We start from the raw sequence: 27,700 nt of genomic DNA on the forward strand, positions 1-27,700 counted from the left end.
ATACCTGATGAGCCACAAAGTCCATTGAGGTTAGAATAGTGCCAAAGGCTTTCTCAGCTACTAAACTAAAAGCATGCAGCTTTTCTACAGACTAAAAAATGTGCTCTTTTAAATGCAAATCCTTATACTTCAATTTACTTTTTTGAGATCTCAACCCAACATGATACTGAGGTGGTTATAGTAATGAAAATTATTTTTTAAAATATCATAGCATCTATTAAATGTCTCTGTGCACAGCATTTGTAAACTATTTAAAAACACTCTTCTTTTTTTAAATCATAATGTATAGATCATCACAGTTACATTCACCAGACAGAAGGTTCATCTCTTCTCATAGTTTAACACCCCCTCGAAAACACTTTTCATGCATCTTATTCTGACCCTCACTTCAACCCATGAATATTGCACCAGTGTGCTTCGCCTTTTATTAATGAAAAAATACACCTTAGAGAATTGTTTTAAGAAACTGACTTATCATGGCACCACAGGCCAAATGGTAGAGATAGATTCAAAGCTAGGCAGGCAGGCAGGCGCCACGATCTGGAGACTGGTACATTATACTCTTTCCACAAAGTGGTTTCTAGATTTTAGTTTGGCCAAGGGTCGTTAGTGGGGATCTTGTGGGCAGATATTTGTAGTTTTAGAGGCCTAGTGAAAACACAATACTAAAACTTCTTATTCTGAAGAATGTTAAGGACTTTCTCACCTAATGAAAAGCTAGTTATTCTATCATGGTCCAAACAGGGCCTGGTATGAAGTGGAGAGCTCAGTTTTAAATTCAGTGCCATGGTGTGGAACCAAGTAGAACTCTGACCAAAGTAAATATCCACAAAACAGCATGTGTCTAATAACTTTAGGTACAATACAGTCACACTCACAGTTTGCAGCTGATACATTAATTGCACATTTGAACTTTCAATCTACCAGGATGGGATTCCTCAACCCAGTGTGTTTCTTCACATAAGGACACTTCAGTGGAATATAAAGTACTGTTTTTGAAAGTGCCATTATGTTAGACTTTACAGCTACCCAAAACTGTGCATATATGAACAGGTTCATGAGACACCATCTTCTAAGTAGTAAGGGACGAAACCTCCACAGAAAAACACTTGAGTAGGGCAAGAAAGTTAACCCCACTTTGAAAAAACTATTGAAATTTGAGAACTTGAGCGTCTGTAGTGGAAATCATAAAGTCCACATTATTCAGATTCTGACCCCAGTCAGATAGGTTAACTTTCTTTTGGCCTCACTTTCTTCCTTTGAAAATTAATGCCTTTGGCATGTCTGAAACAACTCTGAGCTATAGTATTAAGCAACAAAATAACTTTAATTTTTGTTTTGGTAAAATGTCATTTAAGGAGCTTTCTTGCATATAGCAAATGAAGTACAATGAAGGACAGCTAATCCCTCTATGATATTAGGGTTTATTCTCAACTTTGTCTGGAGTAAAGAGAGCAGACAAGAGAGACAATGGAAATATTACCCATCAAACTTTGCCTACTCTTGGAAGAATACACACAGAAGATTAAATTACTAATGTATAAGTAACAATAATGGCTTTCTAGATGCTTCCTAGATGGTTTCTCTGGCTTACTCAACAGTGTGACACAGCATCAAAAAAGTTAGTGCACTGTTTAATAGCATGCAGTAAGAGAGAACTAGAAAAAGGGCATTTAGAAGATTCATTAAAAAATTCACTTGCATTAAGTTATTACTTTTTTAAGTTTGGGGATTTAAATAGTGAAATTACAAGAAAACAAATCACTATTGAAAGTAAAAACATGTATATTTTCCCTCAGAAATTAGGAGTTGTGGTGTTTTGGCTTTACTGATCTATTAAGTTTAGTGACTTTTACCCATATATGAAATGAAAGAAGGCTTCCCAAACCAGATCCTAAAGAAATGTTTCTCTCCAGGGCATCCTTCTATGACTGTTATGGAAGATATCAGGAGAGTTAACAAGCAAATATATTTCCTATCTTTTATCAAGCCTTTCAGAAAAATTAAGGTTTCAAGGGTTGGGAGGCTGGTCTAGTGGTAGAGTGCTTGGCTAGCATGCACAAAGTCCCAGGTTTGATTCCTTGGTACCACATACATAGAAAAAGCTAGAAGTGGTGCTGTGGCCATTAGGTAGAGCTTTAGCTCTGAGAAAGCTCAAGGACAGTGCTCAGGCCCAGAGTTCAAGTCCCAGGACTGGAAAAAAAATTAGGGTTTCAGAAGTACAAGGGCTAATGTGAATCTCTGATTTGTACATCTATGTTCATCAAATGACTTTGTTGATATTTCAAATTGTTGCGCAAGAAAGATAAGACATTGAATAAGGCATGCGGGAACGCTTAATTACTTCACATGTGACCACAGTAGTAGTCTCACTGAAGAGGCCCTTTTGCCTTCCATATTTCCATGCTGTATGGATTACAGTGTATCGTCCTTTATATAAAGGCTCAGACCGATACACCTGTGTAGTAATGGAGTAGACCTAAGCAGGATAAGCTACTCATCTAGAGGCTACTTACTCACAGATAACCAATTCCATTGTTTTTCAATACAATATAAAGTCTATTCTTTTCCTGAACATCTTGATTAAATTTCTTAAGCAAAGTGTCAAAGGCCCACCTTATTGACACACATAAATTCTATTAACACAGAATGAGTTAGCACAGGGCAGATCTGGTCAGAACAGGAAGGGTTAAGGTCCAGTTAATATCTCATAGGAAAACCATTAGGCTAGTCCCAGTAGACCATGCTTGAAACTTCCTTGTGAGCAAAAGGCACTGCATGCTAATTTTTTCAATTATAAATAAAAATCAGCTGGGTGTTGAATAATTTATGGCTTCCTGCAAAGCTGAATTTGAAAACATCAAGCTGGCAGCCTGTGCCATTCTAGCCCACGCATGGACAGCTGCCATGCACGCATCTCTGTTACTTTTTTGGAGATTATCTCCACATGCTGTATTATCTGGCTCTCCACATTAGCAAGTAATATGAAACACAATCAATATCACAGAGGCCACAACACAATTAAAGACAAAGACCAGGCATCTATAGCTTGCGGGTACAGAAACCTGAAGGGAATAAGGTATTGTCCTCTAATAATGAAAGCCAACCCCGGTTGGAAATAAAGATAAATCGGATAGTTATTGACTTACTTCAGGTCCCTTCAGAAATATGTACTAAATTTTCCAATTAAGATAGCAAATGATAATGGAACTGAAGAAATCAAAGTCATAAAATAATGACTACACTTTACAAGTTATTGGGATAAGAACGTTGGAAGTATGATTCCTTCGAGAATAACTTAATTGCCCTCAAAGAATATAATGCAACACACTGAAGACACTGGAATTTACATGTGAGCTTTTGAAACCTTCAAATTCTTTGTACTGAGCAAAATGGAAAATATTGATTTGTTTCCACTGTCTTTTAAATTTTACCCGTACCAGAATGATCTAAGGATTTTTGGTCGTTCTAGTTCTGATTCACCCATTGAACAACCAGTGAATTGATGTGGTATTGGACCAAAAAAGAAGAAAAAAAAAAGAAAGAAAAAGAAGAAAGCCTCTTCAAACCAATGTGGTATCTGATGACTCAGCTCTAGGTAATGCTTTTTTCCTAACAAATCTTTTATATTGATGAGTTTTTATTCCCTTCAGATTTTGCTAATGTGGATTGCACTCTGTCATAGTTTATTTCTTGAAAGAAACCCTACACCCACCTCCTGTGTGTGCTGGTTCCCAGGTGCCTTCACCAGGCTGCTGTAATGAGAAAACTTTGTTCTCTGCCGGCCTCAAAGTAGATTCTAGTCTGTGGAATTTGTGAATTCTGTCTCTGACAAGAATAGCATTGTCCCTCTCCCCATGTTCTGCGCCCTCTCTTGCATCAGACCGACCAAGATCCTTCTTTTGGACTACGTTTGCAATCTCAGCTACCAGTTCTGAATCTGATTCTGCCTTTTCTGTAGGATTATACTTGTGCACATGTACAACATCTTCCCTTTCTCCTAGCAGCTTGGAAAGGAGTGTATAGAAATCACCTGTGGGGGGAAAAACAGAAAAGAGACAAAGAGGTGGAGGGTTGATAAGATGGCAAATTTTTACACGTGTTGGTGCCTTAATATCATCTCTTGATTGCTCCTACTCAGAGAGAGACAAGATTGTTCATAGACTTTCAAATACAAGAAAAGCAAAAAGAAAAACAATACAAAACAAATTCCTGTAACTGTGAAAGAATAATAGACCCTTGCATTTCATTAACATATTATCTACACTTTTAACTACATAGTAGGCCAACTGAAACAACATAATACACATGCAATTGCATAGTACATTTCAAAAATAGCTTTCACAGTATAGTTAAATTGATACAAAAATTGAGAATGCATTACTAAAGCATTATCAACAACCACATTAAAGAAAATGAACCGTCACATGCTGTCTTTAAAAAGCCATCACAAGTTGTGTGAGAAGTCTATTAAAGTATGTATTTTCAAACATTCATAACTGGTTTAGCCATGATACATGCCACTAAAAATATTTTACTAAGAAATTGGTGTAAGAGCTTATGAAGTCTTTCTATAATGATGCTAATGGATCTTATCATGTTTACAAAGTCTTGGCTTAATAAATTCCAAGTAGGTTTTCAAATTTTGCCCATGGAATCAGCTTATGGCAGGTGAAATCTTTAACCAGAAAAGAATTATCAAGTAAGAGAATCAATCTCCTTAAAATAAAGAGTTTCAGCTCAATCAAACTTGGTAAGTCACCCTACCACCCTGCCCCACAGAAAAATGAACTACACTCTTCTGCTTCATCACTAAACATAAAAAGTTAATGTGTAATACAATGAGACATCTCATAGAGAAATAAAGTTTTAAATACAGAAGTCAGAATTTATAAACTATAAACTTGAATTGGGTCAGGATAACAGATGAAGAAACAGAGTCAGAGCATTATATTTTCTCAGCAAAAGTCTAAAATACGTAATGAAATACAAAATGTACAATACGGTGGCTCTGCTGAAACCATCATTTCAAACTGTCATTGGTTAAGAAAGCAAAGAAATGTTAAAACAATAAAAATAGGCCTAGTTATACCCAAGTTTCAGTTAGCCTGTGAGACTATTCCAGAACATAACCTCTACAAATAACTCCTGGTGTAAGAGAGACCACTAGATGGCTATCTCTTACAATCTTATTCAGAAACCTGAAAGATTTCTTTCTCTTTTTCTTTCTCTCTTTTTCCCTCTCTCCCCACCTGCTCTTTTGAAGTGCTAGAGTTTGATCTTAGTCTTCCACCTTTGAGGAAAAATTTTACCCAGCCCCTTTTCACTCTGGTTTTGGATAGGCTCACATTTTACCTAAGTCCAGCCTTAAACCAGAAGCAGTCCTTTGTAAGTGGAATGGCAGATTCATGCCACCCTGCCTCGTTAATTTTTTTGAGATGATGTCTCACTAATATTTGCTCATGCTGGCCTTAAAAATATAATCCTCCTGACCTCTCCCTCCTGAATATCTGGGATTACAGGTGAGACCCACTCTGCTTGATATTAGTTCATTCTTTGATATGAAAATGTACTTTCTTATTCTCCTCAGTAGCTGGAACTTACTATTATTGTCAAGGTACCTTTATGCATGATCAAGTTACATACAATATTCTAAAGAGACTTTTATTCATTTAAATTATCTCTAAAATATATAAATGCTAAGGCATAGAAACAGTTTTATATAAAAGGAATCAAACCCTCGCATTTCCTTTCATATTCCCAGTGATTATTAGTTAGCAATATGCTTCCTATTATAATAGGTATGCAATTTTTAGAAAATAAAAATAACTTCTTGAAAATGTCATTTGCTTTTGCATTCAGTAAACATTTATTTACTTTTTATTTTTTGTCCAGTCCTGGGCCTTGAACTCAGGGCCCAAGTATTGTCCTTGAGCTTTCTCAAGGCTAGCGCTTTACCACTTGAGCCACAGCACCACTTCCTGCTTTTTTCTATGTATGTGGCACTGAGAAATCGAACCCAGGTCGTTGTGCATGCTAGGCAAGCACTCTACCACTAGGCCAAACTCCCGGCCTGACTGAGTTTGAACAGTAGTTTTGCACTTGATGGTTTGGCATACTACCAGTTGAGTAATGCATCAATCTCTTTTTGCTTTATTAATCTTTTGAAAGAGATCTCTGTGTACTCTGGGATAGCCTGAATCATGATCTTTGTTTTTAAGCTTTCCATGTAGCTGGTATAGGAAAATGAAGGAGAAAGCAAAAGGAAAAGAAATAGGCCAGACCTGATTCTTCACAGGCTAGGACTGTTTACTGAGGCACAACAGCAAGGGACACAAACCTTCCTGTGGGAATGGAGGTTGTGCAAGGGGGTGTGGTTGGAATTAAGCCTTTATGGGATCTGAGCAAGGAGCTGGAGGCTATTAGGGCTTGGAGAGCTGGAGATTTTTCAGTTAGGTCCACAATAGAATGCTGATGGCCAGGCTTCGGTGGATTGCTCTGCTTAAATCAAGCATTCTGCATATATCTGGTGTAATAGGACAGGGGTCAATCCTTCATTTTCCATCTTTAGATACATAGAAGATTGTGCCATGAGAGGAGAGGTCCTTCAACTGGTATGCTACCATACCCAGTATTTATTGTGATGGGAGGAGGATCTCATAAACTTTTTCCCAGGTTGGCCATGAACCATGATTCCCATCCCCCAAGCAACTAGGATCGATCAACCACTATGCTCTGTTTAACCTTTCATGTTTATTTTTGTGTTGCTGTTGGTTTTAATTTCATTTGTATTAGTATGTTTAGATTTCAGGGTCACTGTCACTCTCCTATTTGACACAGCATTTGACCTTCTTTCGATTATTATTATTATGCAGGGTGTTGACCGTTTACATGAGGCTGCAACTTCTGCATAACTGGGGTCACAAGCATATATTTATACCCAGTTTGCTCTTTTTTTTCTTCATACAGTTTTTATTATCTTTATGAAGTTGTAGAAAGCACTTGCCATTAAACAAAGCTCTTTATGAATACAATGCATCTTGATCAATGTCACCCCTTCCAACATTCTTGCCCATTTCTCTCAACCTACCTTTTCTCTCACTTTTGAAAATTTTGTAGGATATGCACTGAATTTGTGACCACATGTTGTCTATCTCCCTTGCTCTTCTTTCTGATGCTATCTTGCTAACTTTTTGCCTGGTTCACCTCAAACTGTGACTCACCATTCTGTGTCTCCCATGTGGCTGGGATTATAGCCATAAGTTACTGCATCTGAATAACACTACAATTTATATGAAAAAATGAAATACTGTAGGTCTCTTAAATACACATTTTACTGAGTGGGTTTGGCATGTAGGAAACATAATAATTAAAGTAGTAGCTAATATGCTGAAATGCAACATAATGGATGTATATGTAAACACTTCCATTTAAACTTGGGTCTTAAGTTGTATGATTATATTAATTACTTTTGGCTCAGTGGACATTCTTCTATTTAGCAAAGGCTATTCATGATTCCCTGGCCCCAGCCTGCATTTATAAACTGATTTGTTGAATGCTAATTCCAACTACTTAAAGATAATAATAAAAATCCAAATAGTAACATAAGTAAGTAAAATAATCTATACTGGAAGGATGAAAACATACAAGTGTTTTTAGTTTATAAAAATGTAAAGATTTTAATTGTGTCAGGTGTTTTACTTTTTAAAATGATCAAAAACCTGTTAGTAACTTTGCAGAATAAAATAATCATTGATTGATTTTCCTTGGTTATCACTAGTATGTAATTATTCCAAACCAATAGTTCTTACACAATGTCTATGGAGTTCATCAGTGTTTTAACCACTGAGAAAATTTTCCGAGGAACCAAGCTAATGAGATTAGAGCATAGAAACACATTGATTAATAGAGGGGTTATACAGGAAGGAAAATGTAAAAGCTCCCTTTTTAGGTTTTAATATTTTGTTTTAAGATTCAAGCATAACTTATTTTTCTTTCTGGTTGAAGTCAAATTGGTGTATGGATTGTTTACTCACTACTCATACAGAATATTTATTCTCTAGCTCAAAAGAAGTAAAATATAACCAAGTGCCCCCTCAAGTGTCACAAAAGACCTGAACTTTATTACATTTTAGAAATGAGAAGGTAGTATAAATCAAAGAAGATAATATAGGAGACTCTTTGAAATTATCATGCACACAGAACTATCTCAGAGGAAAAAAAACAGCAATTGTATGATAAATGCTCATTCATATCTGCCTATTCCATTATTAGGAGACCAAAACAGCATTCAGTCAGCTTCCCCAGAGCCCCAAGGGTCTTCAGAACTGTGCTTGATAGATGAGTTCAATAAATAAAGACTTGTGAGTGGCTCATAAATCATAAGAAACTGATAAAATTTTACTGAATAAGACAACAAAACAGAATATGATCTGCTTTAAAACCTCAGGCTAAGTGGCATTAAGAATCCATGAAATTAGCTAGGATGAGTCTAAAAATCATGTGTTCTTTGTCAGGGGATGAAGGGAATGTTTTAGCCTGAATAAGCAAAGGAATATAATTTGGGGGTAATCAGTCCTGCCTTTGTGTCCTTCTTCCCACAAATATTACCGACTGCTAATGGTAAGAAGCTTTCATAGTACACAATTGTGGTTTTCACTTGAAATTTTGTTCTCTCGAATCTGCTTATATGATAAAACTTGCCAATGGTAATTCACTTTTGTTAGCATAAAACCACTGTGAAATTATCCTTTTTCACAGAAGGTGTCTGAAGACCTTTAACTGTCTGAGGTCGTGGAATGTGTTCCCTTTACAAATTGTATCTTTGTCATAGCCTACCTGCCTTGGGAGTAGAGTACCTCATGCTGACCTTTGAGTAGAGAGATTGATTAGATAGGGCACAAAGACTACAATGGGAAGAGTATGCTGCAAAATGAATAAAACAAGTTAAGGGCTTTCTTGCAGCAAAATTATTGTTGTCCTGCGTATAATACACAATGATAAGACCAAATCGGTGTTGTAGATTTAAACTTTCAGTTTGGGCCTCATTTTTTAAGAACATGAAATCATCCTGATAATTATGATGGGAATGCTACCAGCACAGATGCTGTGATGTGGAGGATTTTGGTTGGAGGCAGCAGGGCTGTGATATCGCCTGTGCTCCTTTCTGAGAAAAACCTTAGATAAGAAATAATAATGCTTATGAAATAAAGGTAACTTACAGAATATGTGTTAGTTTCTTAAAAGAGCTAACTACCATATATAAGTGAGAGAGGCCTATGTGGGGGTTTATGAGATACAAATCTCACCTCCTTTTTCCACATAGCTTCCCAGAATTCATCTATTCCTTTGTTGGCTTTACTATGTAATTTATAAAATGTATTACCTATATAGTTAATTCTTCATTTATAATTGTATAGGATAGTAGACATGTCTATTTAAGATACCCATTTGTGCTTTTATGTATAGACATATGCATAACTGACTTGTTCACACATGAACTCCCATACACAGAGAGAGGTTGTCTTAAAATCAATAGAAATATATAAAAATTATACAATTATTAAGAATTATTCTGGGAGGCTGGGATGAAGTTAAGTGGTATAGCATTTTCCTAGCTTGTCTCCAGCCTTACATAAAAGGTAAACAATTATTCCTGCTAATCATATTTATCATCACAGGAAATTGTCAAGATAAAAAACAAATAGGCAAGAGAAAATACTTTTAAGCATACATGCTGGTGTCCTGTCTAACACCTATAAAGCCAGCATACAGGAGGCTGAGATAGGAGGATAGCAAGTAAAACTCTTGTTAAGCTAAACTTTTTTAAAAAAAATCCTTTCAGACTTCCTGCATTAAAAAATGTTTCCAGTTGTTGGGTGATACAAGACAACTAGATTGGTGAAACTGTCAAATAAGGTACTATGTTTTTTTGGTATTTCAACAAGCCAACTTTGATATCGACTCTGAGATGATTTGTTTTACACCAAAGTGTTCCACTGAGAACAGATGTAGACAAAGATACTGAGGAAGGTCAACGCATTTGAGCAAGCAAGGCTAGGAAGACAACACATGGAGTTACAAAACTCAAATGTATTTCAAGTGCCAGTTGGTATTGAGTCAAAATTAGTATTCTGGCAAAAACCTTTAAAAGCAAGAAACATCAGTAGGAAGAACATAAAAGAAAAGAAAGTGTTTATAATTCTCATAGTAACAAATGGTTAGGGAAATTTGTATTTAAAAGATCATTGATTCTCATTGGATTTTCTTCTCCATGTTATACTTGCATGCTACTTCCTGTCCATCTGTGCACAGCCACCTCACTTTTATGGAATATTCATAAACATACACATTCAATTTATGGACTACTGTAATTCCACTCACCCTACACACTCCTCATTTTTACATAGTAAAGATGTCCTTTTTCTGTAACAATGGTACATAACTCTGTACATGTGTGGTTTATGTTTTCTAGGTAGAACTAATAATCTCTACTGATTGATGGGAACAGGGCTAGCCTCATGAGTACATATTTTCATGTTTCACATCTTTTTCTTGCCTCACAACTGTTCTGTTTCCTATGAGAGTTTGATAACTTCTATAGATCCAACATGAATGATACCTGCTAGATTGGCTAGCATATGGAAATCATTTCAGGATACTTACTTATTGGAGGAAAAAATAAAATGTATTAATCCAAACTGAAGGAACACATGAAGACAAATTGCTTGTATCAGAGACCAAAATAAGGTGATTGATTAAAGAACTCCTTTTAAAAATAAACATACATGGAATAATTTATTTGAAAAGTTAGAGTCCTCCTATTACCTATTTGGTCAACTTGAATTCTCAGGGTATAAAAGGAATAGTTATTTTGTACAGATATAAGCAATAGATTGATCTCATTAGCGCAAGAAAGGATTCCATGAATAAAAGTGAATTCTGTATATTTCTGCATTTCTCTTCAAATTTTAGGTTGTTGGTCTCCAAGGACCAGAAAATTAACACAAATTAACACTGGCTCCTGAGATAGCATTGCCGAGTATTGTCTTAATATGTTTTAAGAGGTGATGGCTGATGGATAGATGGAGGCTCTGCTTTCAACACACACTCACGATAGCTTATTTTCCATAATATTAACATTGGTAAGAATATCAACATTTTTCCAAGTTATATCACTTTAGTTATAGCACTTTTTGTTCCTAAGTAATAGAAACTAGGGAAATCACTTCATAGATGCTTATAGAAACTCCTCCCTGTAGGAGAGTTTGGGAACATTAAAACCTCTACATACAGGATAGAAAAATATGGAAGTATTTCAGTGTATTTGGTACATATAATGCCTCCCTACTGTAAAGAAAGTAGAGATTAAATTTTACATTAAGAATTACTTTGGCTGGGTGCCAGTAACTCAGTCCTGTAATCCCAGCTACTCATCAGGCTGAGATCTGAGGATTGTGGTTTAAAGCCAGCCAGAGCAAGAAAGCATGTGATGAGACTCATCTCTACTAGTCTACCAAAAAAAAGCCAGAAGTGGGCTGTGGCTCAAGCAATAGAGTAATAACGTTGAGTGCAAAATCTCAGGAACAGCACCCAGGACCAAAGTTCAAGCCTTAGCACTGTCACTCACCACACACACACACACACACACACACACACACACACACACATACACACACACACGCACAACTCTGCAAACACTCTGGGTTTTTAACCTTCAGATGTGTTAATGTCTCCCTTGATCAACTCAAGTAACTTGAGGAAGCCATTATCCAGCATCAGTTTCCATAGAAATACAGTATTCTATGACACCACATCTATTAAATGACAGTACCATTCTATACTGTCTTGTTCTCTCTCTCTGTATGACACAGTATTTGGAAGTGAAGTTTAAGATAGCTCAAGTTCTTTCATAGACATATTGTTTCATATTTTAAACTGTGCCCATCACAAACAACTCATTTTAAAAGATGAATGAATTTCAGTACAATTACAGAAAACATTGTTAGTGTTATTTTGTATGCTTCATGATTTCTTAATAAATACATGTGGAGAGCTGACACACTTAGATATTTTAAATTTTACCCCTTTACCCTAGATAGCTCAGCAGTGCAAAATCATCTCCCTAGATGGATTTAACACAGAAACAGAACTTGAAGCTAAACTATACGGTTAAGAAGCTACTTTTGTAGGACAAGATGTTATGAAATAAAATCTGCAAAATTTAAAAATCTGTTAGATTATAGTTTATCATATTTTTCTTTCTGAGTACACTTCCCTTTAAAAAGTTTAGATTCTTTCATTTTGCAAATAAAATTTGTTGAAGGATCTTATCTTGGACCTAAATTTATTACATTTTGAAGAATTCTGGGAGCATTTGACAGTGTCTGAAAACTAGGGAAGTTCTTCATGATGTCAAAAGAAAATTCTGCCTATTTCAATAAAGCCTTATATTATCAGGAAACAGTAGTTTCCATTAAGATTAAACTGATGCTTATTAACATATCATATTTAGACAGTAATATACACCAGTGCCTAATCCCAGTACTAACTTTTATACAGCAGGCAAGAAAACATCAGGAGAGGAAACTTTGTGTGCCAGCCATTGTTCTATATGACAAAGATCACCAAACACTCTTATTTTTGTTTTTACAGTGCTGAGGATTAAACTCTTACCTAGGCAAATGCTCTGCCACTAGAGCCAATTTCGAGTCCTTTGGATTTTAAGTTTCTTTTTCAGATAGGATCTCCTGTTAACTTTCCTCTGGCTGTCTTGTAATTGCAGACTTCCTATCTCTGTTTTCCAAATTGCTGGGATTAGAAGCAAATTGTATTTGAGACAAAGTCTCACTAATTTCTACTTTGAATCATGATCCTCCTGACTCTTCCTCCTCTGGAATGATTCTTTCCCTTGCAGAGAAGAGTGACTTACAGAGATAAGATGCAAACTGAATTTTTAATTTTTCCCCTTGAACCTCAAATACAGCAAGCACATAATACTGTATAACCGGAATTTAAAAAATTCATCCAATTTATTTTATATAATCAGACTTGCTACTTTTGAAGATGCCAGACATTTTATGAGATTAGTAATATCTCTTAATATTTCACAGTTTTAAAATATAATATATACAAAATTTAAATGGCAGATTGTGAGATTTCAAAGCGCTCGATATTTCCAAAAGAATATGTACATACATACATACATACGTATGCATGTTTGTGTTACACATAAAAATTACAAGATTGAATAAATTAAAACACAGGAAGACCTTACAAGACTAAAGTACTATAATGAATTTTACTTTCAAGTCCCAATTGCAATAATTGACCATTGCTTCATAAATTATGCATTTAAGGAAGCAGCAATAACAAGGTTTGAGACTGATATAGAGAAAACAAAAATGTCCCCCTAACATCATGATTTCAGTGACTACTTGGATAATGAATGCTTTTGTAGGCTTGGTTACAAAAAGAAGCAAACATACCCTGGTCCAATACTTCCTCTTCCTCCCGTTTGGGTTGCTGCAGTAAAGTAGTCTTATCTTTGTTTTCAGGTTCTGTAAAACATTAAAAATGATGAGCATACCTTTGCAGTACATACAAACTATTCCAATAGTTTATAGTTATTATGTTGGAAATATAAAATACTCTCTGAAATCTTGTGCTTATTACAGCATTGAATTTTTATATGGTAGATATGCTTTAATTCACACTCTTTGCTACCCATATCAGCATTACTAATTACCTGGCTTCTGATAAAATAACTAGGTCAACTATGTTTTAAAATATCCTATAGATGTCAGAGTTTTAATCTTTTAAGCAAATGTACTCATCATTTTTAATTACATTTAGCAATATTCGAAGGCATCTTAAGAAATTTTAAGGTGTATTCTCAAAATATATTAGTATTTTAATAAATGACCTGATTGCTGTGTTACCTTCTCCTATAAAATCTCTACCAGGAAGAAAAAAATGACTTCCTGCATTAGAAGTTCATCATTGGATTTGCAAAACTCAGTAAGATCTCACTCAGCCTACTTCATGTGGTTCAAACATGGTATGGACATCATGAAATGCAACTAAAGAAGTGAGAATCAATGTGAGCATTTTTGTAAGTAAATAATGAGTTAAGGAACAATTTTGAGAAAGGAACCAACAAAGATAAGAAATACCAATAATTGTTCCTTGCCTGAAGAGCGCCATGAAGCAGATAGCTCGGGATGTGGCTGGAGCTGAGAACAATCGTTTTTGGCAAGGAGCACATTTTGGGGCACAGAGTAATTTATGAATCCCGGATTATAGAAGTCATTACTGGCTTACATGAGTTTTGAGATGAGGAAACCAGAAAACAAATTAAATGAAGGAAGGTGTATAACTGTGGGGTAGGTCCCCAAACCAGTCTGTTCTGCTCTTGGTCAAAAATCTTCTTTCATGTTTTGATGGGGCATTGGGGTCATGGCAGGGAAAAGGGGGAGTGTAGAGAAGAGTAATTAGGAGTAAGAGCATGTGTGCATGTGATTCTACACATGAATCCTATAGTCAGCCAACACATGAAAACACACAAGTAAAATTCTCCATTGCTTTATCTCAAGCACCCCGCTCACCATGATGATGCCCATGCATCATGACCATGTCAGCCTTCACAGGGATGGGAACATTAGCCTCTGGGGGGATCATTCTGAACATCTCTGGTGCCACGTTCTGTGTACACGTCATGAAGGAGACTGCGTGCTTGGCTTCCATGTAATACATGACATATAAGTTGCACATCTCATCACTGGATGTTCCACTGCCAGCAAAAAGAAAGGATATACAACAAATCAGAATTCACATACAATGCATTCCTTTTCTTTCCTTCCTTCCTTCCTTCCTTCCTTCTTTCCTTCCTTCCTTCCTTCCTTCCTTCCTTCCTTCCTTCCTTCCTTCCTTCCTTCCTTCTTTCCTCCCTTTTTTCTTTCCTTCCTTTCTTCCTTCCCCTTCCTTCCCCTTGGTTCCTTCCCTCCTTCTCTCCCCCACTCTCTCTCTCTCTCTCTTTCTTTCTTTCTTTCTTTCTTGCTTGCTTGCATGCTTGCTTTCCCTTTTGCTTCTTTTATTTATTTGTGCCAGTATTATGGCTTGAACCTAGGGCCTAGGCACTGTCTCTGAGCTTTTAGGCTCAAGGCTATTACTCTACCACTTTGAACTACAGTTTCATTTCGAGGAGTTAACTGACAGAAGAGTCTTACAGACGTTCCTGCCTAGGCTGGCTTTTAACCATGACCCACAGATCTCACCCTCCTGAGTAGCTAGGATTACAACTACAATGCATTTTTAATTCAAGAAAAAAGGTGCCTAGTAGATCTGCCAGCAATAGATTCACAATGGGAATACAGACAATTATTTTTATGAATGCCTATCAGATTTTCAGCAACAAAAAACCCCCATACAAGTATGTAGTTGTTCCATGGACATCATTAAATACTTCAGATGGAAATAGCATCTATAGAGTTGAGTTATACCCACTGCATCTTCTTATGCTTTTATTCTTAGGTCTCTCCATTTCCTAAAGCCCATAATTTGCGTATTTTTCTCAAAAATGTATTCATTTAATAATGATGAAGTTTTAACATCAAATAAAACATCAGCTATTGTTTGCAAGCTTTTGTATGACTTTGTGACATAACAAGTCTTGAATATTGGTTTCAGTTCACTGTCTTCTTTGCAAGTCAGTGCACCAAGTGCTCCCTAAAACATCACATGTGCATCCCTAATATCTGCAGTTCTGGTGACACTGCTGCAGCAGGTCAGAGAGAACACCTGGGCCACAATTTGAATGAAACCAGCCCCAATCTATTTTGAGGGCTCAGATCTAGTTGGGGTTGTACTTACAATTGAATTATTTAATGCTAAAGATAGATTCTTTTTTAAGAGCAGAGGGAGTACTTCCAAGAAAAATATTCCAGGCAGTAGAATGAGTAGTTCCAAGAAAAATATTCCAGGAAACAGAAATAATATATTAAGAGATTACAAATCATGTTTTCTTCTTCCTCAATTTACATGGATTACTGTTAAGTATTCCATTCTCTTCACAGTTATTCATAAGGAATATTTTCTGTACTCCTACAGAAAGGACACTTTTGTACTCCCATGTTGTTTTGGTAATGGAACATATCCTTTTAGTTATTAGCTCTGGCCATATTTAGTGAGCCTACACTAATAAAAAGAAACTATGAGATGGAATGTTTGCTCTGTAGACAAACGTCAGTGTTGATTTTTCCAGCCCTGTGAGACAACCCTCACTTGCTGTCCATAGCAACAGCAATGACATCAGCAATGGGGGTAAGTCTTTTCTAAATAGAGATTTGATTTCTCTATACTTTGAAAATGTAGAGTAACTGAGGGGCCTTGGGATTGAGTTTCTGCAGTGAAAAGCTCCATGAATGCTTTAGAAAGCACAGTACTTCTCATGCTGAATCTGATATGTGTCTCTATAATTGCCTCTCCTGTGAAACAGAAGCAAACAGGAAAGTGCAACCCCAAGCAAACACCTGTGTCCTGCATCCATCTTCATGGTGTCAGAACACAATTCCTACGAATTATACTTTAACAGTTTAAGAGTTGGTCCAAAAATTATGGGCTTTAAAAGAAATGGTTGGTGTAATAATAATAAGCCATTGACTCTCACTGTGTTTTCCTTTCTATCCCTCTTTAGTGGAAGTATATGTGGACAAGAGATCAAGGAGAAAGAACAGTAATTTAAGAGGTGGCTGTAATGCAGATGACATTGAATCACTTTGCAAAGAGGAACAACAAATCAGCTTAAGCTTCTTAGTAGAAGGAAGAAATAAATGATAACTCATAAAACATGTGCAAACCATCCTTCCATATTTTATCTATTTGAGAAAAGTAATGCCTATTATTTTTACTGGGAAGGAATGCCAACCTATAACATATGCAACACATTCAGTATGCTTATCTCTTTCCTTGTTATTACTAAGAAGGGAAACTGAGTCATGAGCATCAGACATTTGAGGCCATTTGAAGCCAGTCTGGGCTACATGGTAAGCGACCAGGTCACTTACACAAAAAAAGAGAAGCCAAAAATGAAGACTGACATAAACATAACTACATCAAATAAAATAGCTGGTTTAAATGTTGTGGGGCACCTGGGATAATATATGTTCTGTTGCATGAGTGGGGATAGTATATTCTGTAAGTTATCATGTAATTTTTAAATAAAATACAGAGAAAGAAAATCCTAGAATTTATTGTTGTTATTTTTCTTCTATAGCAATGCATTCCAAACTACTTAGAAATTAACCTTTTGTCTTCGAAACACTTGTAAATGTGTTGAGAAAAGGTTATTTTATTAATAAACATAGAAATACTGTTTTATAAAAGTTAAATAGAATTGTGAGCTGCCATATCCTTTCAGATATTATGTGTTCATAACAGAATGGGGGACAGGTGGATCTAATAGGTACCTGGTAAGACAAGCAGATCTGACCTGGCTTTTGTGTTGCTACACATTTCAGGACATAATTTAAGAAAGGTTTCACCATGATACTTATTACATACTAGTTTTAGAAACAACAAATTAGAAGAATTTCTTACATAGTTTGTATATATATTATATATAAATCTACTGCTATTTTTTTAGAGACAATCAAGTAAATTTTCACAATAGAGATGTTTTCTTAGTGTAAACAATCCAACTATATAAATAAATGGGAATTCACACACATTGTGTCTACACATTGTGTAGATATCTACCAACCAATATAAACATATAGTTCAAATTCTATAAAAACATGTCTTACGAATTTGGGAAGCAACTAATATCACAAAATTTCAAAGTAACTAAATAGAACATCTTATTAATATGTATTGCCTCAAATATTATTTTGGTGATTCTAGATTTTCAGCATGGCTAAATGGAGGACTTGTTTTCTATTGTTTTATCTGACTGGCTTGGCTTTGAACTGTGAGCCTCAGATCTCAGCCTTCTATGTAGCTAAGAACATACAAGGGTGGCATCAACACATGGTTTGGAGAACTTGTTTCTGATATGCATTTGAAAAGAAAGCACTGAAAGTAAAGAATCAGCTTCAAAGAAGTAAAGAGTAATCAGTAAGGGCCCAGACAGAGAAATGTATGCCAAGTAGAATTATTAACAATACAACAATCTGGAAAAGAATTTAATCAAATTAGTTTTTAAAAGAAATTATACAACTAGGGGCTGAGAGCTTGGCCTAGTGGTAGAGTGCTTGCCTAGCATGCACGAAGACCGGGGTTCAATTCCTCAGTTCCACAAACATAGAAAAAAAGCTGGAAGTGGTGCTGAGGCTCAAGTGATAGCGCTCTAGCCTTGAGAAAGTCCAAGGACAGTGCTCAGGCCCTGAGCTCAAGCCCAGGACTGGCAAAACAAACAAACAAACAAAAACAAAAAAAAAACAGGCCTAATGGCTCTTACAAAATAATTTTTAAAAAAGAAATTATACAACTAGTAATTAGGTGGAATATAAAATCAGAAGTTGCAGAAATTAGGAGTAATTGTACCACTACTATATGAGGCAAAGGTAGAAAGTACCATTTAAGAAATTGCACCTCACAAGGTATAAAGTCAATGTTTGGAAAATGCAGTTAAGCATTTCTAAGTAATAGAATATGTTTTCATTACTTATTATTGAAGTTTATTATTTTAATCAATTAAAAATAAAAGCATAAGCTAATTTGCCAACTTACTTCCCCTAAAGTGAATTATCTTGTCTTGGAGAAAATCAGAACATATATTTGTAAAAATATGCATAGATATACATACATACATGCCATATATTATTTCAATGTGTTTTAATTTTATAGACACATAAATATGTTTATCTCTAAACATATGTGATTTGGTGAGACATCCGAATCAGCTCACAAACAAAGTTCATCTAAGGTACCAATTCTATGACACAAAATTATTTGATCAAATAATTTAGAGATCTTTTCTATCACAAGTAAAATTTCATTGAGAGAACTGAATAAAAAGAGGTGATATTATCCATAATTGGACCTGTAGTCAAGGTAACAATGTTTTATGTGACAGAGAAACCATCATATACTAAAAATACTAGGATTCAAATCATTCTTAGTAACAGCATCACAGTTTACCAATTTTAGTTCATTATTCTTTCTTTCACTTAAAATATTTTCATTTTTGTTCCAGATAAATTCCTTTCTACATTTTAAGGGATTTTTGACACACATATGAACATACATATTTCAACTTTGAGAATCCAAATAATTCCGTGACATGAAAATTCAAAGGGAGGTTGTGTTCACGTGTCTGATGTAGAGTCACCTGGGTGATAGCATCTTATTTCACATAGATCCTTAATCTAAGTATCTTTATACCTGCCACGGTTTATTGAGCTTGGAATAATACAATCATAAGAAATAAATATTGAGTGAAGAATAAATAATCTTAATAAATGCCTACCAATTACTATGATAGACTATGCCAGTCTGCTGAATAATAAGTTAGGTCAAAGTTATATACTCAAGCATTTCTGAAAAACATTTAAGTATTTTCTCTATATCTGCCCACATGTCTGCCTGTCCATCTATCCATCCATCCATTCAAGAATCCATCCATTCAATGATGATTATAATGATATTATTTTATAGTGCAAATACATATAAGTAGATATTTAAGAAGGTACAAGCATTCTGAAATGTAGCAACTAAAAAACTTCAAGGGGCCGGGAGTGTAGCCTAGTTGGTAGAGTGCTTGCTTAGCATGCATGAAGCCCTGGGTTCAATTCCTCAATACCACATACACAGAAAAAGCTGGGAGTGGCTGTGTCTAAAGTGGTAGAGGGCCAGCTTTGAACAAAAATTGTGTAAGGACAGTGCCCAGGTCCTGACTTCAACTCCCAGGACTGGCAAACAAACAAACAAACAAAAATATTTCAAATATTGTTATTACATTATGGTATAAATAACAATAATGCTACTAGCTAGATGATTCTCTTACCCCTAGCCTATGCCTCTTTCATTCAATACACATTGAGCTTAAAAAATCAACAAACAATGTAGTGTTAATTTTGGAAAGAAAATGAACCTTTAAAAAGTTATTTACAAAATATTTGTTTCTTAAGAAAGCTCATATTTGTCCTTAATGTACTATGTTATCTCTCATCTCTTTTACTGTCCCTTGGTTATCTCCTATTGTTACAGTATTTCACCTAGTTATCTGATATATTGTATACATGTATATTTGGTTATTTGAAATCAGACAGGGAAGGGAGGAAAACAAGATGAGGGGCGGGGGTGGGGGAGGGAAATGGGAACCATGACTTGAGAAAGGGTATCAATGTATGTGAAGTAATGCACCTTCTATCTGGTGAATATAATGTAAACCTTCTATATTAATTACAATAAAAATATATGAAAAAAGAAAGCTCATGTTGCTTTTAAGCTCACAAAGTGGTTTGTTATTTATCATATAACCTTTCTTATCTTTTAAGGTAATGGGATTTAAAAGGGCGACAAAAGCATAATATGGAATATTTGAGTGTTTTAACACTCATATTCTTTTATGTTCATCTCACAAAATTACTCACTTCAACTGAAAACATATGATCAGAAAAATTGACCAAAGGAGTGAATATTATTTGCTTATTTCCAAGAATTAATTTGAAAAATTTACCCTATAAACTTTTAGGTTGACTGGTTGACTTAATTAGTTTAATTAGTTGACTTAATTAAATTCTATTTATTTTTTGCATAACTTGGCTAAACTTTTGAAATTAATGTAGAAAAGTGTCATATTGAATATAAAATATGTAACACAGTAGCACAAAATATTGCTTCTTCACAAATTACTTATGAGCACAATGGTATCAGTCAAACTTAGGTGTGCTATTTGTCTAAATTGTGTTGTTCATATCTATTATTTTAAAAGAAATACTTGAATAAAAATTTTACCATTAAGTATATTTATTAGTATGTTTTCTCTTAAACCCCATTTAAAACGTATTTTATTATTTTTGTTAGTAAATCATAATGGTATATATTCAAGAGGTATAATGCGATGCTTGGATATATCTGCATAATGAAGAATAATTAAGTCATATATCACCTTGTACATCCATCATTTTGTAAGTGATATATTTGAAATTTAATATATTATTTGTTCTGAAGTATGTATTAGTATTGATTATAATAGTAGAAATCCAAATTTATTCCTCTTTGTTTCCTGAAATTTCTATCAGTGTATCAGCAGCCTTCATAGTCTCCCCTACCAGCATTCTATTTCCTAACTCCACTTCTCTAGAATTCACAGATAGGTGAGACAAAGTATTATTTTATTTAGCTAAAATCTTTCAGATTCATCGAGAGAGAGAGAGAGAGAGAAAGAGAGAGAGAGAGAGAGAGAGAGAGACAGAGAGAGACAGAGACAGAGACAGAGAGAGAGACAGAGACAGAGAGAGAGAGAGTCCTGGGGCTTGAACTCAGGACCTAGGCATTGTACTTGGACACTGCTAATGCTCTGCCACTTGAGCCAGTGAGCCACTTCTGACTTTTTTTTGTGTATGTAATACCGAGAAATTGAACCCTGAGCTTCGTGCATACTGGGTGAGCACTCTACCACTAGGCTACACTCCTGGCTGTGTACCCAATATGTTTGGAAGAGGTGTAACCGATATTCTTTCTCTAAAACAAAAAAAGAAGAAGCACATAAATAGTACTACAGGGATAAATCAGTGTTAGAAGGATTTTAAATGCATTCAAACTTGTGTTAACTTTTAGCATAGTAGTGGAAAAATTGCTTTTGCAGTATGAATTAAAAATTCAGAATTCAGACTTATCCAATAATGTAAATTATTATTATTATTATTTTCTATTTCACTTACATTACAAAATAATATTTCTTTTAGCCCATAGGAGATTGCAAAAGGATTGATTATTAGAATCATTTCAGGTGTTATTTTAAAATAAAATGTACACTTTAGTAAGACGATATTATTCTAGACTCATAAAACTGAGAGAGGCCTCCAGAGACTACTTTGGCCTCTTGTCCTAGTACTGTAAGAAGTCTTTAATTTCTTTGGCTAAAATTACCTCCCAGAGGAAATTGAAAAGGCAGACTATGCCAAAAGTTATAACTCCCAGACACAAAAAGTGGCAGAGACGTCTAGGCAAAAATCCTCCTTTTTACATATTTATAGTTGTTAACCAATGTGCACAAAGTGTTGAAACCATTATTATTATTATTATTGCCAGTCCTGGGCTTGAGCTCAGGGACTGAACACTGTCCTTTGAATTTCTCAAGGCTAGAGCTCTACCACTTGAGCCTCAACATCACTTCCAGCTTTTTTCTATTTATGTGGTACCGAGGAATCGAATCCAGTTCTTCGTGCATGCTAGGCAAGCACTCTACCACTAGGCCAAACTCCCAGCCTGAAACCATTATTTTTAACTACCCTACTGGCCTATTACAGAGGCAAATAAAATACCTAATGGTATTTAAGAACCATTCCTGCAGCTCTGTGGTAACGTAGAGCAGGGCAGATAGGTGATCAGCACCTTAATTTTAGTTCATGTATTTAGTGCAAAGAAGCAAAGTGCCAAAATCTCCTCTCAAAGGTTTCCTCAAATCTTTTCTTCATACCATCACTTTCAGTAACTCAAGGAGTTTACTTGGTTTTTAAAGTCTATTTCAAACTTAACCAAGAGTAAATCTGTTGCTAAGGTTCTACTCTAATATATATGGTCAATATTTGTCTATTTGTTCTATCTTTAGACTTAAAATGGTATTTATATTATATCCATATATAAAATTGACATAAACTATTCAATGACTCCCAAATACCTTTGGGTAATAGGCCTCCTGATCCCTATTGCCCCAATACAAGCAACAGATCCTTCTTCCTTTCTTTCTATTTTTTGCCAGTCTTGTGGCTTGAACTCAAGGTCAGAGCACTCTCCTTGGGCTTTTTCAAAGATAGAGCTACCACTTGAACCACAGTACCAATTCTGGCCTTTTCTATGTATGTGGTACCCAGAAATCAAACTCTGGACTTCGTGTATGCTAGGTGAACACCCTATCACTAGGGCAAACTCCTGGTCCAGATCCTATTATTATAAGAGTCTTGTTCTGTGCACGTTATATGTCCTTTCAGGTCTTTACTTTTTGTACCTTTTATCTGATCAAGACACAGAAGTCTCAGAATTCTAGATTCCAACTGGCCTTAAGAAGTATCTTATATATTTAAGCTTAAATTAACACACAAAGGAAGCTCACTGATTTGTCTAGCAAAACAAAGATCTTATCTTTCACTCTTCCTAATCTTTTACCATCTTTTTGAAAGAGTCCACAATACTTTGAAAAATTTACATGGTGTCATAAAATGCAGTTTTTTCAAGGATGTTCACTGTTTTGAAATTACTCAACAGTCTTAGAATCCCTCTTTGGAAAAGTGCTTTATATTATTATACTTATTTTGCAGACAGACAACAGAAGACAACTAGTGGACATGGAGAAGTTTTAACAGGTAGAAAAATCATGTTTCCGATAATTAACTTTATATCAAATTCAAATGAATATGAGCATATGAGCTTCTGAGAAAAGAAATGTTCACAATCATACTATTTTTTTTTTACTAAACAATGAGTGTGAAGGAGTATTATGTTGTAGGGACTCTGGTATAAAGATATGTGACATGGAAGGTATGGAGGAAGCCTGAGGGAAACATGCAAAACTGACTCACATTTGGGGGTTTATTCAAATCAATAATTTAGAAATCACAAGATGTTTGTTGTAGTTGTAAATGACATCCTTGCATGTACAGAACTCACAGAAATGACTGTCAATCATAAAAATGCCTTGCCCTAATCAAGTCTCTTTAAACTTGGAAAGTGCAACATTTTACCCAATATGTGTGGCTTCTGTCCTTCCCTCGCCAGTGAATACACATCTTGCTGCCAGAATGTCACCAAATGTCACATCGACTGGGTGTTCCACAGGGTAGAACGCCTGCCCGAAAAACAACAGATAGCACTATTCAAGAGAATTGCCAAGAAATCCCTGAAACCAAAGAACTTGAGCAACGTGAGGCCTAGAACCATGTGGGTAGAATGAATACAGATCACCAACAGGCTGATAGACAGACAGACAGACAGATGGTGCATACCCATATCCAAGTCTACATGATGGCACAGTCACCAAATTTTGGAATAAACATATTACAAACACATCATATATGAATGAGAAAAAAATGTAATAACAGAGTGCTGTTTGAAGTACTCTTTGATAGGACCAAAGCAACTTCAACAAGTTCGGTTATTGTTGAGGAACATACCATGTTGGTAAGCCAAACAACTCACACACACAGTAAAAGCAAATATAGAAACTAGAATTTTTAGAGAAGATAACAAGAGCTATATCAGGATTTTCAATCATAACTCTCTGTGATTAATAATTTTCTTCTTAAAATTAAATTAGATTCTATATACCTGGGGCAACTGGGGGCTCTGGCGTCCAATCAGAGTCCACTGTCCATTTCTGACTCTGTATCCACTTACTACCTTACCTGAATGAAGATAAAGTATAGTCACGTGACATAGTAATGTATTTGAAAACCAAAAGGACCTATTTATTTTCTTTTTTCATATATTTTTTATTGTAATTAATAGAAGGGTTACATTATATTCACCAGATAGAAGGTGCATTACTTCACATACATTGATACCCTTTCTCATGTCTTGGTCCCCATTTCCCTCCCCCCACCCCCACCCCTCATCTTGTTTTCCTCCCTTCCCTATCCGACTTCCAATAACCAAATGCGCATATATACAATATATCAGATAACATGGTGAAATACTGTAACAATATGAGCTAACCAAGGGACAGCAAAAGAGATGAGAGATAACATAGTACATTAAGGACAACTATCACTCATTATATGGCTTTTGTTTTTATATTCTGGAGGTCTTTCATTTAGCATCATTCTATATGGCCTTATGTATCTAGGTTTTGTTCTATTGGACCTATTTATTTTCATTTAAAATAAAATCTGAATATTTCCAGAACCCCACATACCGAGTATCTTAGAAAAGACAAAATGGTAGAATTAAAAAATTCAAGGCATTGTGTAAAAATTACATTCCTCAATCACACTTAACTTAAAGTCAAGCATAATTTAAATTTTGCATTGAGATTACTAGCCACCAAAATGTTAACTTACAGTGCTATATGTCATAAAAGATTCTTACCTAAATGGTGAGTGTGAACTCTGTAGGCAAAAACATGCATCGGGTACATTTTGTAATGACATGAAATGTCAGAATTCACCACTGTCAGAAATAAAAACAGGGAAAGCAAAATCACTATTCTGTTAGACAGGAGTATTTTTCTTACCTAAAGCTATATAGTAGATACTTGCAAAGAGCTGGCATTGGGGTTTCTTGTGAAGTGATCACCATCATTTAATGCTTAGCAGACATTGTGTCTTATACTGTGCCAGACATGGCACTCAGATGAGTTAAGAACCCCTGGCCTCTCATTTTTCTTGTATTTATAAACAAAATGACTAGGCCAGACCAAAACATCCTGTCAGTAAAAGCACAACCATAATCTGTTACCTTTAGCTTGAAATTCATCCAGATAAAAAAGCTTGATTTTTATTTTTGGAACAAAAGGACTTTAGAAAGATGAGAGGCAAGCACCTAAAACCCACTAGATTGACAGCTTCTATTGAGAAGGGGCCATTTCAAATGTCTTTTCTTACTTAAAGTCTAACACATAGCAGTGATGCAATAAATGTCCAGTATCAAAGATCCTATAGAGCTCATTGACTTTGAAAAGATTTCCAGCCCCAACCGTATTTAATGCAACACTTCCATTACTTTAGATATGCGGTGAAATAGCATATTTATTCTCAAAAACCGGTTTTACTTTTATCTTTAGAGAATCAGGCAACATTGTCTTCACTTTGCAAGTAGAAAAATGAGTATATTAAATTCTAAGACAGTTTACGGTGTTGGATTTGCTAAAGCTCTTGGCTTTGATACTTTGCATGCAATATTTCACAATGCTGACCATTATGCAGTTTTTCTTTTGTGTATAAAGAATGGATGATTGATTTGTAATCAAAACTTGTCCTCTAAGTTATACAACCTACCCACGGCCCTCCATTTTCAGCATCTCAATGAATGAAGGTTGGAAACCTAATAAACTTTTGGCTTAGAGTAATAGAAAAACATATGTTAAATCACAGGACACAAAAGTATCAGTGGCCTTTTCAGATACAGTATTTGACATTCTGTAAGATCATTGAAGACATCATGTAAATCAGTTTCTGCAGATGAGCTGATGTCGAGACTCACCTTTCTCCCCTGCTGGTATCACAGTGTCCACTGACATCATAAGGTACATGCCAGCAATTAAAGGCTGTCTGCAGAGAAAAGCAATGTTTTTCTTAATGATGTGATGAAGCCAAATGTATAGTCTTAGAGAGAAAAAGTATCTACCTCATCTCTTGGTTTATAAAATATGTCCTTTGAAAACTAAGATGTAACAAAAATGGGAAAACAGAGAGAATATATTATGTACAATTTTTTTCTTAGAACATTTCTGTTGTGAAGGACAACTGTAAATGGATCTGCAATGCCTGTTTTTGTGGGTCAACCTGGGTAGGCTATGGTGACTGCTGTTGTGTTAAACTCCAGTCTATGTGTTGTAAAGGAAGTAATTTTTTTGATATGCCTAACATGTAAATCAGATTTTAAGTAAAGCAGATTTTTTCTTCATAATGTGGTTGGATGTCATCCAAGCAGTTGAAGATTTTAGGAGAGAAAAAAATCCTCCCTTCTCTCCTTTGCTCCCTTCCTGCCTCCCTTCCTCCCTCCCTCCCTCCCTTCCTCATTGTCTTTTCCCTCCCTCTCTTTCATTTCTGTCTGCTCTATCCAGTCCTTTCCTTTCCCTTTCCCGTCATTAATTAATGTTTCTTTGGAGAATCCCCGACTAATGTATCTATGATAAGTTCTAGCTGTGATACTCATGTCTTTACCTAGTAAGTTTGGCAACTTATTTCCAATAATATAGCTAGTGTGATGGTATGCCACTTGATCTAAGCTTAGATCACCAAAAAAAGACCCTTGGCTCATAATTTTATTAAACCTTGCTTTCTTTTGTTGCTTATTGTCTAGTAACAAAGCCAGGTGCTCTATAGTGAGCTATACTGTTCGCTGTCCATATACAGAAAAAAAATGGAGCACCCCAGACAACCACCAGAAAAGAAATTATTCTTTCCAATAACTATATGATTGACTAGAGGTGACTCTCCTGTAGTGCTTAAAGATGACTGACCAAAATTGTAAGATACTTGGCAGACTTCTCATTCACAGGACACTCAGGTAGTCCACATTTGTTATTTCAAGCCAATTTGGGCTGGCCTGTCTTTCACAACAGATAGCAAAAACAGTTCTTTCACCTTTTTTAACTTTTCAAAAATCATGAAAAAGTTCTGGGTCATCTGGGAAAAGTTGAAGTACTCACGGCAGACGTGTGAGATGTAAGGATACCCCAGAGCAGTCCTTGTGATTATCTGAAAACACACAGACACTCTTAAATAGGTGAAAGGTGAAACATAAATCATTTAAAAATATTTGCTTTACGAGTTCCAGAGTACTTTTCATATTCACTGATCACTAATGCATCACAAGAATA

At 35.4% G+C, this 27,700-nt stretch overlaps 1 protein-coding gene across 6 annotated transcripts in view; it reads right to left on the reverse strand.

The window, feature by feature from the left end:
• Pam (peptidylglycine alpha-amidating monooxygenase) overlaps positions 1-27,700 on the reverse strand; it is a 150,043-nt gene that overhangs the window by 38,147 nt on the left and 84,196 nt on the right. For 3 of the 6 annotated variants that reach the window (XM_090331576.1, XM_090331575.1, XM_090331573.1), the window contains exons 7-14: positions 27,530-27,578; positions 26,359-26,426; positions 25,246-25,326; positions 24,487-24,563; positions 23,904-24,007; positions 14,607-14,791; positions 13,488-13,559; positions 3,716-4,033 (exon numbers count right to left, since the gene is read on the reverse strand). In XM_090331576.1, the coding sequence (XP_090187702.1) occupies positions 3,716-4,033; positions 13,488-13,559; positions 14,607-14,791; positions 23,904-24,007; positions 24,487-24,563; positions 25,246-25,326; positions 26,359-26,426; positions 27,530-27,578 (954 nt within the window). The remainder of the gene's footprint in view (positions 1-3,715; positions 4,034-13,487; positions 13,560-14,606; positions 14,792-23,903; positions 24,008-24,486; positions 24,564-25,245; positions 25,327-26,358; positions 26,427-27,529; positions 27,579-27,700) is intronic. The other 3 variants (XM_090331579.1, XM_090331578.1, XM_090331577.1) reach the window with 1 other exon arrangement.

The sequence above is a fragment of the Megascapheus bottae genome, chromosome 4, assembly GCF_031878675.1.
Source record: "Megascapheus bottae isolate mThoBot1 chromosome 4, mThoBot2.hap1, whole genome shotgun sequence".
Classification (NCBI taxonomy): Eukaryota; Metazoa; Chordata; class Mammalia; order Rodentia; family Geomyidae; genus Megascapheus; species Megascapheus bottae.